The 17,496-nt window shown below is 48.9% G+C and overlaps 1 protein-coding gene across 1 annotated transcript in view; it reads left to right on the forward strand.

Annotated features, from left to right (window-relative positions):
• The window catches only part of TNFRSF1B (TNF receptor superfamily member 1B), a 34,107-nt gene that overhangs the window by 7,956 nt on the left and 8,655 nt on the right, over positions 1 to 17,496 (forward strand). Inside the window, exons 2-5 of the mRNA XM_056865542.1 lie at positions 10,428 to 10,530; positions 12,345 to 12,473; positions 13,304 to 13,453; positions 15,427 to 15,520. Of these exons, the coding sequence (XP_056721520.1) occupies positions 10,428 to 10,530; positions 12,345 to 12,473; positions 13,304 to 13,453; positions 15,427 to 15,520 (476 nt within the window). The remainder of the gene's footprint in view (positions 1 to 10,427; positions 10,531 to 12,344; positions 12,474 to 13,303; positions 13,454 to 15,426; positions 15,521 to 17,496) is intronic.

Below are 17,496 nucleotides of genomic sequence, written 5' to 3' on the forward strand. Positions count from 1 at the left end.
GCCTCCAGGTGGGACCTGGGGATCCCCTGGAATTACACCTCATCTCCAGACGACAGAGATCAGTTCCCCCAGAGAAAAGGGGTGCTTTGGAGGGTGGGCTTTGTGGCAATTTATTCATGGAAGGTTTTGCCTTGGAGTTGCCACTCTATAGATGCACATTTCCCCCATCTGAATTCTCAAAACTCTGCATGGGGGCTTATTGTTGAGTTTTGAGAATATGAATGGGGGGGAAAGTGCATCTAAAGAGTGGCAACTCCAAGGCAAAACCTTCCATGAATAAATCGCCTCTGGCGTTGTACCCCGCTGGGGTCCCTGTCCTCCCCAGGCTCCATCCACAAATCTTCAGGAGTTTGCCAAACTGGATCTGGCCACCTTCGCCTCCCCCTTTGATGGTCAAGCGGAACCTGGCAACCCTAAACTACATGAACCATTTAACTGTATGAAGCAGCCGGAGGGGACAAGGAGCATTAAGGGTGATTTTAAAGTTAAATGTTTAAAGATAAATGTTTGCTGTTATAAGTGCATGATACCCAGCTTATTGATTACAAATCTGAGGGCAAAGCACATTGATTTGAATTGTGTGCATTCCAAATATGTAGTTTTTAAAACCAAAACAAAGCACCGTGGTTGATAAATGCCTTTCCATCCTGTTTTCTTTAGTAATACTTTGCATTGTGCTTTCAGTGTTCCAGGGGCCTCCTGGACACACATAATCTTCTTGTAATGTTTACAACAGCCTTTATTCGTTTATTTAGATATTTACGCTCCCCCTTTTCTCCCCAGCGGGGACCCGAAGCGAATTTCAACATCGTCCTTTGCTCCTCCGTTTTATCAGCAGAACAGCCGTGGGGGTCGGTCAGGCTGAGAGTGGTTGGCTCAAGATCACCCAGTGAGCTTCCATGGCGGAGCAGGGATTTGAACTCTGGTCTCCAAGATCCCAGTCTTGCACTCTAACTGCTCCCATTTGGAGCAGTGGACTCTGATCTGGAGAACGGGTTTGATTCCCCGCTCCTCCACATGAGCGGCGGAGGCTAATCTGGCGAACTGGATTTGTTTCCCCGCTGCTACACACACAGCCCGCTGGGTGACCTTGGGCTAGTCACAGTTCTCTCAGCCCCACCTACCCCACAGGATGTGTGTTGTGGGGAGGGGAAGGGAAGGGAAGGAGATTGTAAGCCGGTTTGATTCTTCCTTAAGTGGTAGAGAAAGTCGACATCTAAAAACCAACTCTTCTTCATTTTCTCCTCCTCCTCCTCCTCCTCCTCCTCCTCCTCCTCCTCCTCCTCCTCCTCCTCCTTCTTCCAGAGTGGTTCCTCAGTGGAACAGGCTTCCTCGGGAGGTGGTGAGCTCTCCTTCCCTGGAGGTTTTTAAGCAGAGGTTAGATGGCCATCTGTCAGCAATGCTGATTCTGTGACCTTAGGCAGATGATGAGAGGGAGGGCATCTTGGCCATCTTCTGGGCACTGGGTGTGTGTGGGAGAGGTAGTTGTGAATTTCCTGCATTGTGCAGGGGGTTGGACTAGATGACCCTGGTGGTCCCTTCCAACTTTATCATTCTTCTTCTTCTTCGTCGTCTTCGTTTTCTGGTATCCTTTGAGTGTGTGTGTGTGTGTGTGTGTGGAGGGATAATAAGAACCGCACACCGTATTCCAAAGAGGCTCCACGGTCGCCGTGGTCTTGTGACAATGAATTTTGGAACTGAATGGCGTGTTGTGCGAAGAAGTGCTGTCTTTCGTCTGACTTAAAGTGGGTTCCCGGGCTGGGCACTAAAGAAGGAGACTTGCTGGAGAAACTGGCCTTTGTGTGGGATTTCCCCGCCAGAGTGACATTTGGGCCCAGGGGGTCCATAATTCCTCTTTGAGTAACTGCATGGTGTCACCATTAGTCATATTCTGTAGCTGGTTCTAAAGGTCGTGCTCAGTCTTTGTGTTCAGCAGCTCTTTATGTCATCGTCTTTGTGACTCTCTGTGCCATAGTCTACACAGGCAGAAGAATACAGTGGTACAGTCTTGCGGCAGTGGAAGGGACTGTACCACTTCAAAATGCCCGTGGACAAGGCCATTTTGGAATATTCTTCCTCACTTAACCAAAAAAAACCCCCAAAAACCAACCCCTAACCAACTGGAGAGAGCCAGTGTAGTTAAGAAGGTCAGGCTAGGATCTAGGAGAACCAAGTTTGAATCCCCGCTCCCCCATGGGCCAGCCTAGCCTACCTCACAAGGTTGTTGCTGTGAAGATCAAAAAGGAGGAGGTGAGAACAATGTTGTAAGCTGTTGGAGAGAAACTGGGTTATAAGTATCTAAAATAAATAAAAATAAATTTTAAAACTAGGGTCATATGGAGAATGCTGTGGCTCAGTGGCAGATCATCTGCTTGACATGCAGAAGGTCCCAAGTTCAATCCTCGGCATCTCCAGTTAAAGGGTCTAGGAAAGTAGGTGATGTGAAAGACCTCTGCCTGAGACCCTGGAGAACCGCTGCCGGTCTGAGTAGACAATACTGACTTTGATGGACCCAGGGTCTGATTCAGTATAAGGCAGCTTCATGTGTTCATGCGTTCTTTGCTCTACTAGCATTATTCTTTTTTTAAGTGCAGGGGTTTAAAAATCTGATTTCTTACCCCCCACCCCCAGCCTGAGCGGTACAGTCTGTTCTTCCGCTGCAGGACTCTACCACTTCATAGTTTAGATCAGGCTTTGGGGTTATTGCTTCATCTTTGGTTCACGTCGGGGAGTTCTTTTTCAAGTCAAATTGCTGCAACCAAGTTCCCCTTTTGCACAGATCCCACCGTGAACACCACGGTGTAGAAAACACTGTTCCTGTATTATTGTTTTTTTCCACGGTGGCAGGTTCTGACGTCAGAGAGTGGGTGGCTTTGTCACTGTGGCTTCCACACCATAACAAGTGTGACTTTTTCTTTCCACCCCTTCCCCTCAACGTCTTGGGTTTAGCTTGTTCTTCCTTTACAACTCTGAGGTGTGCTGCACTTGCAGACAGGATATTGGGTGGGGCGGACTCACACCGCCTTTGCAGCTTATGGGTTTAATTTGGTTAATAAGGGCTGGTGGGGTGTTATGGCCTCCACTGGGAGAAGAAGAAGAAGAAGAAGAGTTGGTTTTTATACTTTGCTTTTTCTCTACCTTTAAGGAGTCTCAAAGCGGCTTACAATCACCTTCCCGTTCCCTCCCCACAACAGACACCTTGTGAGATAGGTGGGGCTGAGAGAGTTCGGAGAGAACTGTGACTGGCCCAAGGTCACCCAGCAGGCTTTGTTGTGCCTAAAAAAACCCGTTACCCCAGGTATATCTGATCAAGGATAACGCGCTGGAGATCAGGAAATTACTTTACAGCTATGCAATTTAATGGTATACCAGTTTAACAGTACAAAGCTGGGATCAAAATCTCTCCAGCCAGAAGCAAGAGAGAGAATCACACTTGCCGTTCTCCAAGCATCAAGCTTTATACATTTCTAACAATGGATTTCAATACGATACAATCCTGCTGTTCCCATGGATGCCATTCTTGGCAACTGAGATCAACAAGTAATTCTGCAAAGCAAAGTCTTTTGCTGGGACACGAAGGTCCTTGTCATAGATAACACGTTAGCAAAGTAGAGGAAACCAGCTGTGTTTGGCAATGTTGCAGATTAAGGAATATATGTAAGTGCTTATGCAGACTGAGTGAAAAGCAAGAAAGAGAGAGGAAGGGGGGGCGGTTCTTGACACGCGTTTATCTACATGGGTGTCACGTCTAAAAGGGGGAAACCTGCACCTGTTTATGTACACAGGGGCAGTCTATAATGCCATAGGTAAAATACCTTTATTTGGGGCACTTCAGCTTCATGTGGAGGAGTGGGGAATCAAACCCAGTTCTCCAGATTAGAGTCTGCTGCTCTTATCCACTACACCACACTTAGGATGAAAGCACACTGAGGCAGTTTTGCATGAGGACCTCTGAAGTGGCCAGGGCTGGATGGAGACATGGTGAAATCCTCAGGTTTATAGAGGGTAAGAGGCCCCATAGTGACACTGAAAATCCATAGGTAACTTAAGGTTTTTTTTTAGCAGGAGCCCTGACCTGGATATCCCAGGCTAGCCTGATCTCATCGCTTTTGGGAAGCTAAGCTGGATCAGCCCTGGTTAGTACTTGGATGGGAGACCACCAAGGAAGTCCAGGGCTGCTACGCAGAATTTTGCTTTAATAATTACAAACATCAAGCAGAAAGAAAATTAAACAATAGTGGTAGCACATCTACACTTAATCATCCATAGAAGGTTTCCAGAGATCTAAAAATAGGCCCCTACACAATTGTTGTCTGTATGTTCAAATGTTGATAAGGTTGTAAGGTCCGCAGTCCATTGGATTATGGAAGGTGGGTATTTATCTCTCCGGTGTAGGAACATAAGCCTTTAAGTAAAAGCTCGACTCTGGCTAGTATTTGGATGGGAGACCTCCAAGGATACCAACGGTGTGACACAGAGGCAGGCAATGGCAAACCGCCTCTCTTCATCTCTTGCCTTGAAAACCCTACGGGGTCACCATAAGCCAACTGTGACTTGACAGCAAAAAACAGTTTAGAGGCCTCTAATGATCTCACACTCGAAGCTATGCTTTACCTAGTTTGTGCATAAAGCTGGAAATGGCTCGCTGGAATACATCCGGGTCCATAGGCACCAGGCTTCTTAGCTGGAAACCCAGTGCGCCAAAGTCTCTTGATACTTGACCGGAAAGAGGCGAATGTGCTTTCTTCCCGCTTCTCCAAAATACGTCCAGAGAATGTCAGAAGAAATCACATTTGTTGGGCTCCGTACGATAAGAGGCTGCGGCAGATGAGATAAGCCCTCGCTGGAAAAACGTTGCCCACAGGATATCTTTTTTTAAAATGTGGTCTGTCTTATTTCCCTCGGTGTTTGAACCGAGTGATTAAATCAAGTCATTAAATAATTTGGCAGGGTGGTGTTTTCTTCCTTCGCTTCGGCTCATTGAGATTGACTTCAGCCAACTGCAGTCGAGGTTCTCGATCAGCGGGAAACCGCAATGAGGTGCAACCTAAAAATATTTTTGCTCGGCAGCGGAATTTGTTCTCCTTCCTCAGACGTGTAGCTTCGCTAAGGGCTTCTTGTTCGGAAAAGCAGCCGGCTCACATTTGCGAGCGCTGTGGTTTTGTCTTGCTCTGCTGCCTTTCCGGTGCAAATTGTTTGCTTACTTTTAAGTATGTATCTATAATATATATGCCCTGACCTGGATTGCCCAGGCTGGCCTGATCTCGTCAGTTCTTGGAAGCTAAGCAGGGGATGCCATACATAGGCAGATAATGAAGAAGAAGAGTTGGTTTTTATATGCTGACTTTCTCTACCATTTAAGGGAGAATCAAGCCGGCTTACAATCACCTTCCCTTCCCCTCCCCACAATAGACACCCTGTGAGGTAGGTGGGGCTGAGAGAGCTTGAAGAGAGTTGTGACTAGCTCAAGGTCACCCAGCTGGCTTCATGCGCAGGAGTGGGGAAACAAATCCAGTTCACCAGATTAGCCTCCACCGCTCGTGTGGAGGAGTGGGGAATCAAACCAGGATTCAGCTAGGATCAGATGCATGCGTTTCGCTGAACGTGCATTCAATCCTGGCTGAATCTGGCTGCAACAGGGAATAAAGGAGGCTGAAGCGACCATGCGTTTCCACCCCATGCCTGCGGAGAAAACCTGCAGCCTACTCTAACTTCAAAAATATCTTTCAAAAAGCACAGCCCTCAGTAAAACAGATTTTAACCCTTTTTTTTTTAATAAAGAAGAGAAGTTGGTTGTTATACTCCACTTTTTTTCTCTACCTTTAAGGAGTCTCAGAGTGGCTGACAATTGCTTTCCCTTCCCCACAACAGACTGTGAGGTAGGTTGGGCTGAGGGAGTTCGGAGAGAACTGCGACTGGCCCGAGGTCGCCCAACAGGTGGTAGGGGATGTGAAAGACCTCTGCCTGAGACCCTGAACAGCTGCTGCCCATCTGGGTAGTCAATCCTAACCAGGGGTGGGGAGGGGCTGTGGCTCAGTAGTAGAGCATCTACTTGGCATGCAGAAGGTCCCAGGTTCAATCCTTGGCATCTCCAGCTAAAGGGACTAGGCAAGTAGGTGATGTGAAAGACCCCTGCCTGAGACCCTGGAGAGCCATGAAGTAGGGCCATGGCTCAGTGGTAGAGCATCTGCTTGGCATGCAGAAGGACCAGGTTCAATCCGCGACATCTCCAGTTCAAGGGACTAGGCAAGTAGGTGATGAGAAAGCCCCTGCCTGAGACCCTGGAGAGCCACTGCTGGTCTGAGTAGACAATGCTGACTTTGATGGACCAAGGGTCCAGTATAAGGCTAGTCACAGTTCTCTCTGAACTCTCTCAGCCCCACCTACCTCACAGGGTGTCTGTTGTGGGGAGAGGAAGGGAAGGAGATTGTAAGCCAGTTTGATTCTCCTTAAAAGGTAGAGGAAGTCAGCCTATAAAAACCAACTCTTCTTCAATTATGAAAGCATCAAAAGACTTCTTGGGGGGGTGTTGGCTGCAACAGACTTATGGGGCCACCTTGCTGAAGTTTAGGGTCGTCAAAGGGGAGGAGGATTTCGGGAGGAGGTCAAAGGGGAGAAGATAAGACGGGAGATAGAATAGCCGAGCTTTAGAGATAGGCGGCGATCTGTAACCACAGATCTCTGATTAAAAGCTTGCCTCTGATAAGCCGGCGGATAAAAAGCCGGGCTGCTCCGCCTGTCATCCTCTGCCAGCCTGTTTTTAGTTTAGATCCCTTCTCTTCCCCATAACTCATTCTGTCTGCTGTCTGGGGAAGATAAGACCATTACTCTATCAGTAGTTCGTGATTTAACTGCCGCTTTGAAGATAACGGCGAAAGTTATAATCAGGTTATGCCTAAATGCTCATTTGAATACAGGTGCTCATTTTACGCTGGAACTGGAGGCACGGGCAGGTGGGGGCATGCAGCTGTGTGGGTGGAAAGAGGATATGAGTTGGGCTCCGTTGGTGGGCAGGCGGGGTCCCTGGGCAGTGTCCGCCACAGCCACCCCGAACCTGGAGCCGGCCCTGCCTCCCGGATAATCTCTCATTCCCCATGGGAATCGAGAGATCAAACATTTCTAGATCAGTGATGAGCCTTCTGCTGGGCTGTGGGCTACAGTGGACTCCCCGCCACTTTTCACCAGAGAGGCAGCGTGGTGTAGTGGCTAAGAGCGGTGGTTTGGAGCGGTGGACTCTGATCTGGAGTACCGGGTTTGATTTCCCTACTCCTCCACGTGAGCGGCGGAGGCAAATCTGGGGAACTGGATTTGTTTCCCCAACTCCTACACACAAAGCCAGCTGGGTGACCTTGGGCAAGTCACACTCTCTCAGCCCCACCTACCCCACAGGGTGTCTGTTGTGGGGAGGGGAAGGGAAGGCGATTGTAAGCGGGTTTGAGTCTCCCTTAAGCGGGAGAGAAAGTTGGCATCTCAAAACCAACTCTTCTTCTTCCTCTTCCTCCTCTTTTTTGTGATAACGCAATCACTAAGGTGGCAATCCTATGCAAACTTCCCTTGGAATAAGCCCTACTGAACAGAGTGGTACTTAACTTCGGAGCAAACATGCCTTCGACGGAACTGCGCCTAAGAACATAAGGAAAGCCATGCTGGATCAGAGACCCAGGCCCATCAAGTCCATCAGTCTGTTCACACAGTGGCCAACCAGGGGCCTCTAGGAAGCCCCCAAACAAGACGGCTGCAGCAGCACCATCCTGCCTGTGTTCCACAGCACTTAATATCATAGGCATCCTCCTTTGAGACTGGAGAGAATAGGTGTGCATCATGACTAATATTCATTTTGACTAGTAACCAAGGATAGAGAGCCAGTGTGGTGTAGTGGCTAAGAGTGGTGGTTTGGAGCGGTGGACTCTAATCTGGTGAACTGGATTTGTTTCCCCGCTCCTACACACGGAGCCGGCTGGGTGACCTTGGACTAGTCACAGCTCTATTAGAGCTCTCTCAGCCCCACCTACCTCACAGGGTGTCTGTTGTGAGGAGGGGAAGGGAAGTTGATTGTCAGCCGGTTTGATTATTCCTTAAGTGGTGGAGAAAGTCGGTATATAAAAACCAACTCTTTCCTTCTTCTTCCTCCATGAACATGTCCACTCCCCTCTTAAAGCCTTCCATGTTGGCAGCCATCACCACATCCTAGGGCAGGGAGTTCCACAATTTAACTATGCACGTCACTTCTACGGTTCCCAGTCCCCCCCCGCCCCCAAATAAACATTTCCAAGAAAGGTCAGCAAAGATGTTTCAATGTGTTATTGTTGAATATCAAGGGAGGCTTCCTATTTCCCCCATCTCTGTTCTGAAAGGCGGATCAAATAAGCAACTTAAAAGGTATTTGCTGGGGTTGAGGTATCTGATGTTTATCTTTCCTGCCCAGAGGCGACACAATGGGATCGCTGGGAGATTTGCGGTAAAGAACGGAGGCAGGATATTTCTAAGCTCCAGGTTCGGCCTCGCTTTGTTCCTGCTTTAGAGTTCTCCAAAGCCCAGACTGTGATCACTGCAAGCCGATAGAGAACCAGCCTGGCGGTGCTAATGAGGTTTCTCGACATCTTGGCGAGCGATCTCTTCCTGCCGCCACCTCCGCTGGCATGCCTGCCGCTGTGTTCTGGAACCGTCATTTCTGAATAAGAACTTTGTTCAGATCGGGAGACTTACTGGGATGGCTTGCTTTGGGTCTTTATTATTACAGCAAAGACCAGCTTACGTACAAATTACAGTCAGCAGTTATAAAAAAAGGAGGAAAGTTGTATAAAATCAGAAAGAAACTAAAAACCCTAATTGAATATATAAGCTAAGAGTAGCTATATGACTATCGTAAGTAAATTCTGTGAGCCTCTGCTACAATATAAGTTTGCACTGTGTATCTAAGACCATTAATGCACCTCCTTACTTGTGAGTACGTTTCTCTTCTTAGTAGGTAAAAAGCAGAATTTTGTCATTGCATGGGATACGGCTGCCTCCTTATCCTCCTGTGAGGAAAGGTTGAAGGAGCTGGGTATGTTTAGCCTGAAGGGGAGAAGACTGAGAGGGGATATGATAACCATCTTCAAGTACTTGAAGGGCTGTCATAGAGAGGAGGGTGCTGAGTTGTTTTCTGTGGCCCCAGAAGGTCAGACAAGAACCAACAGGTTGAAATTAAATCAAAAGAGTTTCTCTTTAGACATTAGGAAGAATTTTCTAACTGTTAGAGCGGTTCCCCAGTGGAACAGGCTTCCTCGGGAGGTGGTAAGCTCTCCTTCCCTGGAGGTTTTTAAGCAGAGGCTAGATGGCCATCTGTCAGCAATGCTGATTCTATGACCTTAGGCAGTTCATGAGAGGGAGGGCATCTTGGCAATCTTCTGGGCATGGAGTAGGGGTCACTGGGGGTGTAGGGGAGAGATAGTTGTGAGTTTCCTGCATTGGGCAAGGGGTTGGACTAGATGACCCTGGTGGTCCCTTCCAGCTCTATGATTCTAAGCAATAGTTGACCAGGGCTAACTGTACAGACACACACCCAAAAAATTCAGATGGTTAACATGGTTAACCATGTTAAAAGGGGGAAATAGTATTTGTTCTGATTTCATCATAAAATGCACAGTGCAGCATTACATGTGTGTTTGATTTGACTGCGTTGGCCGGACAGGGGCAACACCATTGCTCCATAGGCAGATGTTGAAACCTTCCGTCTAAAACGGCAGAAGGTAGGGAACACAACCTCCAGGTAGTAGCTGGAAATCTCCCACTATTACAACTGATCTCCAGCCGATAGAGATCAGATCACCTGGAGAAATGGCCGCTTGGGCAATTGGACTCTAGGGCATTGAAGTCCCTCCACTCCCCAAACCCAGCCCTCCTCAGGCTCAGCCCAAAAACCTCCCACTGGTGGTGAAGAGGGACTTGGCAATGCTATGGGGACCCCTCCTCTAGGGCTAGGGTTGCCAGCCTCCAGGTACTAGCTAGAGATCTCCTGCTATTACAACTGATCTCCAGCCAATATAGATCAGTTCCCCTGGAGAAAATGGCTGCTTTGCCAATTGGACTCTATGGCATTGATGTCCCTCCCCTCCGCAAACCCCTCCCTTCTTAGGCTCCACCCCAAAAACCTCCCACCAGTGGCGAAGAGGGGCCTGGCAACCCTATCTAGGGCAACTGGTCGGCTCCTGTGTGAAATAGGATGCTGGACGAGCAGGTTGAACTCTGGTCTGATTCAGAAGGGCTCCTCTTAGGTTCTTCTGTTATCTTGGTCTTTCCAAGGGAAGAGGAAGTCCTGGAGAGAGAGAAAACACACACAGGAAGCTAGAGATTTATTGCCATCGTTTTCCTCATTGCAACAAGAAATAACGAAAGAGCTTTGATCACACTTGGGGTTAACAAGTCTTTTCCTCTGATTTCTGCAGGCCTCTTCGCTGCCGTACAGCCCCGAGCAGCCAGGCAGGTGCCAGGATCTGACCGAGTACTACAATCAGACCATCCGTAGGTGTTGTCGATTTTGTCCACCAGGTAAGGTGCCAGCTGCTGTGTTAGTGCAGAAATCTGAATCTGGGACAGAACATGCAGTTACTTTTCAGGAAGCCCTTGGAGAGGGGAGAATCCCTTCCCTTCCCTTCCCCTCTCCTCTCCTCTCCTCTCCTCTCCTCTCCTCTCCTCTCCTCTCCTCTCCTCTCCTCTCCTCTTGAAGCCCTTGGAGAGGGGAGAATCTCTTCTCTTCTCTTCTCTTCTCTTCTTTTCTCTTCTCTTCTCTTCTCTTCTCTTCTCTTCTCTTCTCTTCTCTTCTCTTCTCTTCTCTTCTCTTCTCTGGAAGCCCTCGGAAAGGGGAGAATCCCTTCCCTTCCCTTCATCTGTCTGTCTTTTGTAAAAAGGCATCGTGAGAGAGAGGAAACCAGGTATAACATGACCCGATTCCTCGAGAATTAAAGCTTGGTATGGAGCCCCATGGTACAGAGTGGTAAGCTGCAGTACTGCCGTCAAAAGCTCTGCTCATGACCTGAGTTCGATCCCGACAGAAGTCAGTTTCAGGTAGCCGGCTCAAGGTTGACTCAGCCTTCTGTCCTTCCAAGGTCGGTAAAATGAGTACCCAATTGTAATTCCGGGAGATCTCCAGGCCCCACCTTGGAGATTGGCGACTCTAAGCCTGGCAGAAGTCTGCAATCCCTGTTGCTTGTCTTTTGTTGGCCAAGTCAAAATTTGTGGACCCCTGGGGGAGGAGCTGTCCAATCTGCTCGCAGCCATCTGGTTTTCCTTATCATCTTAAGAAACTGCTGTCCACTCCCAAGATTCGCTTCAATAACAGGAAACCGGCTCTGCTGCAGCGAACAAGCCCGTTGTGTGTGTGTGTGTGTGGGTTTTTTTTTTTTTTGCGAGAGGCAAATGTCGAGCATGATTGTTGGGTTTCCTGTTTTAGAACTTGGAAGGGGGCAATGACCCGAAGAGCAGGTTCCAGAGAGTGCTTGAAAGAGAATGCGTTTATTCTCTATAAATAAGGGGTCAGACTCTCGAGTTATGTTTGTTTTCCGGCACATGAAAAGTTGACGTGAGCAAGGGAAAAAAACCAACAAAAGACAGCATGGTACTATCGACCGGGTGTGGCAAAAGTCTGTACATAAACAAGTGGAGTAAAGGTGGAGACACATGAACACATGAAGCTGCCTTCTACTGAATCAGACCCTTGGTCCATCAAATTCAGTATTGTCTACTCTGACCGGCAGCAGCTCTCCAGGGTCTCAGGCAGGGGTCTTTCACATAACCTACTTGCCTAGTCCCATTAACTGGAGATGCTGGGGATTGAACCTGGGACCTTCTGCATGCCGAGAAAATGCTCTATCACTGAGCCACAGCCCCTCCCAACGACAAAGCATAGAAGTTCAAACACGCTTAAGAAGAACGCATAGGCAGGAATCTACTTTCCATGGTCAAGATTGTATGCAGACAGGCAGCTCAAAACCCATAGGGACCGTTTCCCAAATGCAAGCCAGCGTGGATTCCAGGAATTGCCAAGTTTAATTCCAGCTGGCTTGGGGAGGGGCTGTGGCTCAGTGGAAGAGCCTCTGCTTTGCCTGCACAAGGTCCCAGGTTCAGTCCCCGGCATCTCCGGTTAAAAGGACTGGGCGGTAGATGATGTGAAAGACCTCTGCCTGAGACCCTGGAGAGCCACTGCCGGTCTGCGTAGACAATACAGACTTTGATGGACCAAGGGTCTGATTCAGTACAAGGCAGCTTCTTGTGTGTTCGTGCAGGTGTGGTCATTTTTGGGGTAGAGGAATGAAAAGCAGATCCTTCGGCCTGGCCCTGTGACCTTTTCCTTTTCCCTGTTGCAGGTTCTCGAGTGCGCCACCACTGCAATGAGAGCATCAACACTCAGTGTGAAGCATGCAAGGAAGACACCTATACCAACACTTCAAATTCAGCTCTCCGCTGCTTAGGCTGTGCCGCCAAATGCAGAAAAGGTATAGAGTTGTATTCTCTCTCTCTCTCTTCCTCTCTTTTACAAGCAATTTGCATAGCCTAGATGTGTGTTTGGGGGGCGGGAGCCAGCCGAGGCAGCCACCCCCTCCAAGTGACATTTATGTCATATCCCCTAGAGTCCAGAGCCCTAGAGTCCACCCCCCCCCAAAGCCGCCATTTTCTCCAGGGGAAGTGATCTCTATAGTCTGGAGACTAGTTGTAATTCCTGGAGAACTCCTGGCCCCACCTGGAGGTTGGCAACCTTAATCAAGGCCGGGAGCCAAGGACCCTTAGATTCTTCGCCTTCAGCGTGGGCCCAAGGGCTTGTGCCTCTGGCCATACTCAGATGCCAAATACCTGCACCAAGAGAGAGGAAAACTCTCATCCTGGATCTTACAAACCGGCAGCCACCGTCTCACAGTTCCCCTTCCGGCTGTTCATTTATTTACTTCATTTACTTTATTTGCCTTTCTCCCCAATGGGTACCCAGAGCGGCCGCCATCATTCTCCTTTCCCCCATTTTATCATCACAACAACCCTGCAAGGCAGGTTACGCTGAGAGGGTGCGGCTGGCCCAAGGTCACCCGGCAAGCTTCCGTGGCAAAGTGGGGATTCGAACCTGGGTCTCCCGGATCCTAGCCTGGCACTCTAACCACTACACCACACTACTCTCTACGAATAGAGAAATGAATCTTTGCAAGCCATCTCACCCGCCGCGTACCCATACTTTTCCTTCACAATTTTGGGTCCTTTGCCTCGAATCCTTTGCTTCCGATGGGGAGGTGTCTTGTCTCTGCGGTTCTAAAGTCCCAATTCCTTGCCTCCCGATTAGGACTGGTGGAAATGCAGCCGTGCACTCGCACTCAGGACCGACACTGCTGGTGTCCAGCGCACGAATTCTGCAGCACGACGGTCTTCCATACCTGTGTCCGGTGTCAGCCGTACCAACAATGCCCCAAAGGCTACGGAGTTGCAAAACCAGGTAAAGTGCAGAAAATGAATTTTCTGTGCAGAGCTCGTGAGAACAGAGGGTCACGGTATTGTCGGCCTTTCCCTTTCTTAAAGGAGCCCCGTGGCACCTTTAAGAGTGGTAAGCTGTAGTACTGCAGTCCAAAGCTCTGCTCACGACCTGAGTTCGATCCCGACGGAAGTTGGGTTCAGGTAGCCAACTCAAGGTTGACTCGGCCTTCCATCCTTCCGAGGTGGGTCAAATGAGGACCCAGCTTGCTGGGGGTAAAGGGAAGATGACTGGGGAAGGCACTGGCAAACCACCCCGTAAACAAAGTCTGCCTAGGAAATGTCGAGATGTGACATCACCCCATGGGTCAGGAATGACCCGGTGCTTGCACAGGGGACCGTTACCTTTTTTTTTTTTTTTTTTACCCTTTCTTAAGCCTCATTCCTTTTAAAAAATCCTCGTTGCTTCTGGTCTGCTGGATTTGAACTCTGTCTACACCAGAAATCCTCCAGGGGGTTGTTGTGAGAGGATGTGAATTGGCAAGAGTTACAGAACTCGCTTCATTGTCTTGCCCTGACTGGCTTAACCCTCTTAAGGACAAAACTTTACCGGATACTGGAAGATCCATGCTTGATCTTGTCTTTAAAAAAAACCAAAAAACTAAATCCAGCAGCAAGGGGATGGGGCTGCTGATTGTGTACGCGGCCATGCTGGGGTTGCCAACTCCAGCTTGGGAATTTCCTGGGGATTTGGGGGCAATGTCTGGGGAGGGTGGAATTTGGGGAAGGAGCTCAGTGGGAACAGGATGCCATACAGTACACCCTATAAAGCTGATCTCTGTAGTCCGAAGATCAGTCGTCATTCCAGGACAACGCCAGCCCCTACCTTGAGGTCGGTAACCCTAAAGAACATCTTCTCCCCTACTCAACGTTACTGATCTAACTTGCCCATTTCCCCAAGCACTGTAGCATGAGTGTATTGTTAATTGTCCCCCCTCAAACACACACACTTTTTGCTATGTGTGTGTGTGTGTGTGTATGTGAATTGCTGTCAAATCCCAGCCGACTCATGGCAACCCCAGCAAGGGGCTTTCAAGGCACGGGAGAAGCAGAGGCGGTGTGCCGTTGCCTTCCTCCCCAACGGTGGTCTCCCATCCAAGTACCGACCCGGCTTAGCTTCGAGGTATTTCCCAACCCAGAGCTTGCAACCCTACCTGTCAATCAGACTTGGGAAAGTACATATGAACACATGAAGCTGCCTTATACTGAATCAGACCCTCGGTCCATCGAAGTCAGTATTGTCTACTCAGACCGGCAGCGGCTCTCCGGGGTCTCAGGTAGAGATTGTTCACATCACCTACTTGCCTAGTCTAACTGGAGATGCCAGGGATTGAACCTGGGACCTTCTGCATGCCAAGCAGATGCTCTACCACTGAGCCACAGCCCCTCCCCTTACATAAGTGTAATGTGTAGTTAGTTAGGGTGAAATTAGAAATGGGGACTGGGCATTGCAGAAGAGAGTGATGTGAAGGGCATTGCAGAAGCAGGACCTCTTGGGGAGAGCTGAAGGATCTGGGCCTTTGCATGGCCAGACCTTTTCCAGTGGGGTCGGGCGAGAATAAATCATGGGTCAGAGAGAGGCAAACATCTCAATTCCCCAAAGGCAAAGAAGGAGGGTGCCCCTTGTTCTGCGAACAAAGCTTGTTAACAGGAAAGGGAGGTGTACGCATGGACGGAAAAGGGCATTGACCTCTCACAGTGGGGAAAGAGCAGGCGCCGGGCAGACAGCCAACCAAGCAACTTGGCTTCCAGAAGGGCTGTCGTTTCTCTCCAAAACGCGGCGGCTCAAAGTGTAAGACTGCGACCTGGCTTCTCTAAAAGGCTGTGATAAAGGTCGGACTGGGTTTTCTGGGGCCTGGACAATCAGTTCTGACCCGTTTTCCTTCCTCCGTGATGCTCCCGAAATGGCTAACGTGAATTATCTGGACGTGTTTGCAGGTACAGACAAGAGCAACGTGGAGTGCGCGCCCTGCGAAGCGGGCACATTTTCCGATGTGGAATCTCACAGCACCACCTGCAGGCCCCATAGGGTGTAAGTTTCCCCTCTCTCGCCTGTTCTTCTTTGCATAGATGTGTATCGAGCACCAGTGGAGCGATCCCGATTCATTTGAGGGAATGGGGGTTAACAGAGAAGGGTGTGTGTTTGTCAGACTGACAGGACAGGAAACAGACGGCCCAGGGACCTTTCCTTTTCATTTGACAAAAATGTCCTGAGTTCTCAAGCAAAACTTGAAAACGCATGGCTGAATTTGCTTACTTGCCGAGCAATTGACCCTTAGGGTTTCCGTCTTTTGGGCTGGCCTTTGAGGCTGTCCGTTGATTAATAGATCAATCAGCAGTTAATAAGGGACAATGTTTGGATCTCTTTTTATAAAGACTATCATAAGAACATAAGAAAGGCCATGCTGGATCAGACCAAGGCCCATAAAGTCCAGCAGTCTGTTCACACAGTGGCCAACCAGGTGCCTCTAGGAAGCCCACAAACAAGATGACTGCAGCAGCATTGTCCTGCCTGTGTTCCACAGCACCTCATATAATAGGCATGCTCCTCTGATCCTGGAGAGAATAGGTATGCAGCATGACTAGTATCCATTTTAACTAGTAGCCATGGATAGCCCTCTTCTCCACGAACATATCCAGTCCCCTCTTAAAGCCTTCCAAGTTGGGAGCCATAGGAAAAACCCTGCTGGATCAGACCAAGGCCCATCAAGTCCAGTAGTCTGTTCACACAGTGGCCAACCAGGTGCCACTAGGAAGCCCGCAAACAAGACGACTGCAGCAGCATTGCCCTGCCTGTGTTTCACAGCACCTAATATATTCGGCATGCTCCCCTGATCCTGGAGAGAATAGGTATGCATCATGACTAGTTACCATTTTTACTAGTAGCCATGAATACTCCCTTTCCTCCATGAACATGTCCCCTCTTAAAGCCCTTTTTAATCACCTGTTGATTTCTGTAGGGCAGACCTTTGTTAAAGGCATAGGTGCTGGCAATTGTCTTTGCAACGCTGGGACTCAGCCCCAGAAAACGTGACGTGTGATCCATATGCCTTTGCGAAAAAAAACCACGTCCTCTGTTGATAACCAACACCTTTGCCAAGGCATACTCCAAAACGTTAAAACAACCATTTGATCAAAGGAATGGAACAATTGGGAATGCACAACGAGGTCTAATGAAATACAGGATTGTCCAGGCAGTTAATGATTCTGGTGCTGAACAAAAGGCAGAGAGACTGATCTGGCAGCGTTGCCCGGTTCGAAGTCTCGCGCCGCTCAAAGGAAACCTAGATGTAAACAGTGGAAGGGACCACAGTTATCTGTGTTGCGTGTGTTTCCAAGAGATTGTGGCTGGAGCCCTCTCTGAGCTTACAAGGCACAGGTTTGCTTTCATATTAGATGGTTCACTACATTTTAGATCCATTTTAAAATACTCTTTTTAATCACCTTCCAAAAAACGTAGGCTGCTGCTTTGTACTGAGTCATACCACCATGGGTCAGCACCACCTACTGTGACTGCCATCCACTCTCCAGGGTTTCAGACAGAGAAGTCTTTCCCGATACCCGAGGACTTTGAATCGGAAGTTCAATGGGAGTTTTGTCTCCCAGACTCACAGGAGCCTTTTTTCTTCTTGCCACTGGAGCGTGTCCTCCTCCTTTAATTACGCCATGGAGCCATCAATGGCTGCATTTGCAAAATCTTACATGATTGTGCGTACATTTGTGGCTTACGTGATTGTGCGTAAGTTTGGCAGTGGAACCAATTGCCAACCCATGGAGTGCTTTCGGAAAGAGAAAACAACCCAGAAGGGAAGGTAGAAGTTGTTTTTGCCTGCATGCCTCCCCACCCACCCCCCCTACACCCGGTCATGAGGAGAAAAAGGCTCCTGTGCATCTATGTGTGTATGTAAAATGCCGTCAAGTCTCAGCCAATTTATGATGATCCCTTATGGGGTTTTTAAGGCAAGGGACTAACAGAAGTGGCTTGCCATTGCCTTCCTCTGCATAGCA

The sequence above is a fragment of the Euleptes europaea genome, chromosome 19 (assembly GCF_029931775.1).
Source record: "Euleptes europaea isolate rEulEur1 chromosome 19, rEulEur1.hap1, whole genome shotgun sequence".
In the NCBI taxonomy this organism is placed as follows: Eukaryota; Metazoa; Chordata; class Lepidosauria; order Squamata; family Sphaerodactylidae; genus Euleptes; species Euleptes europaea.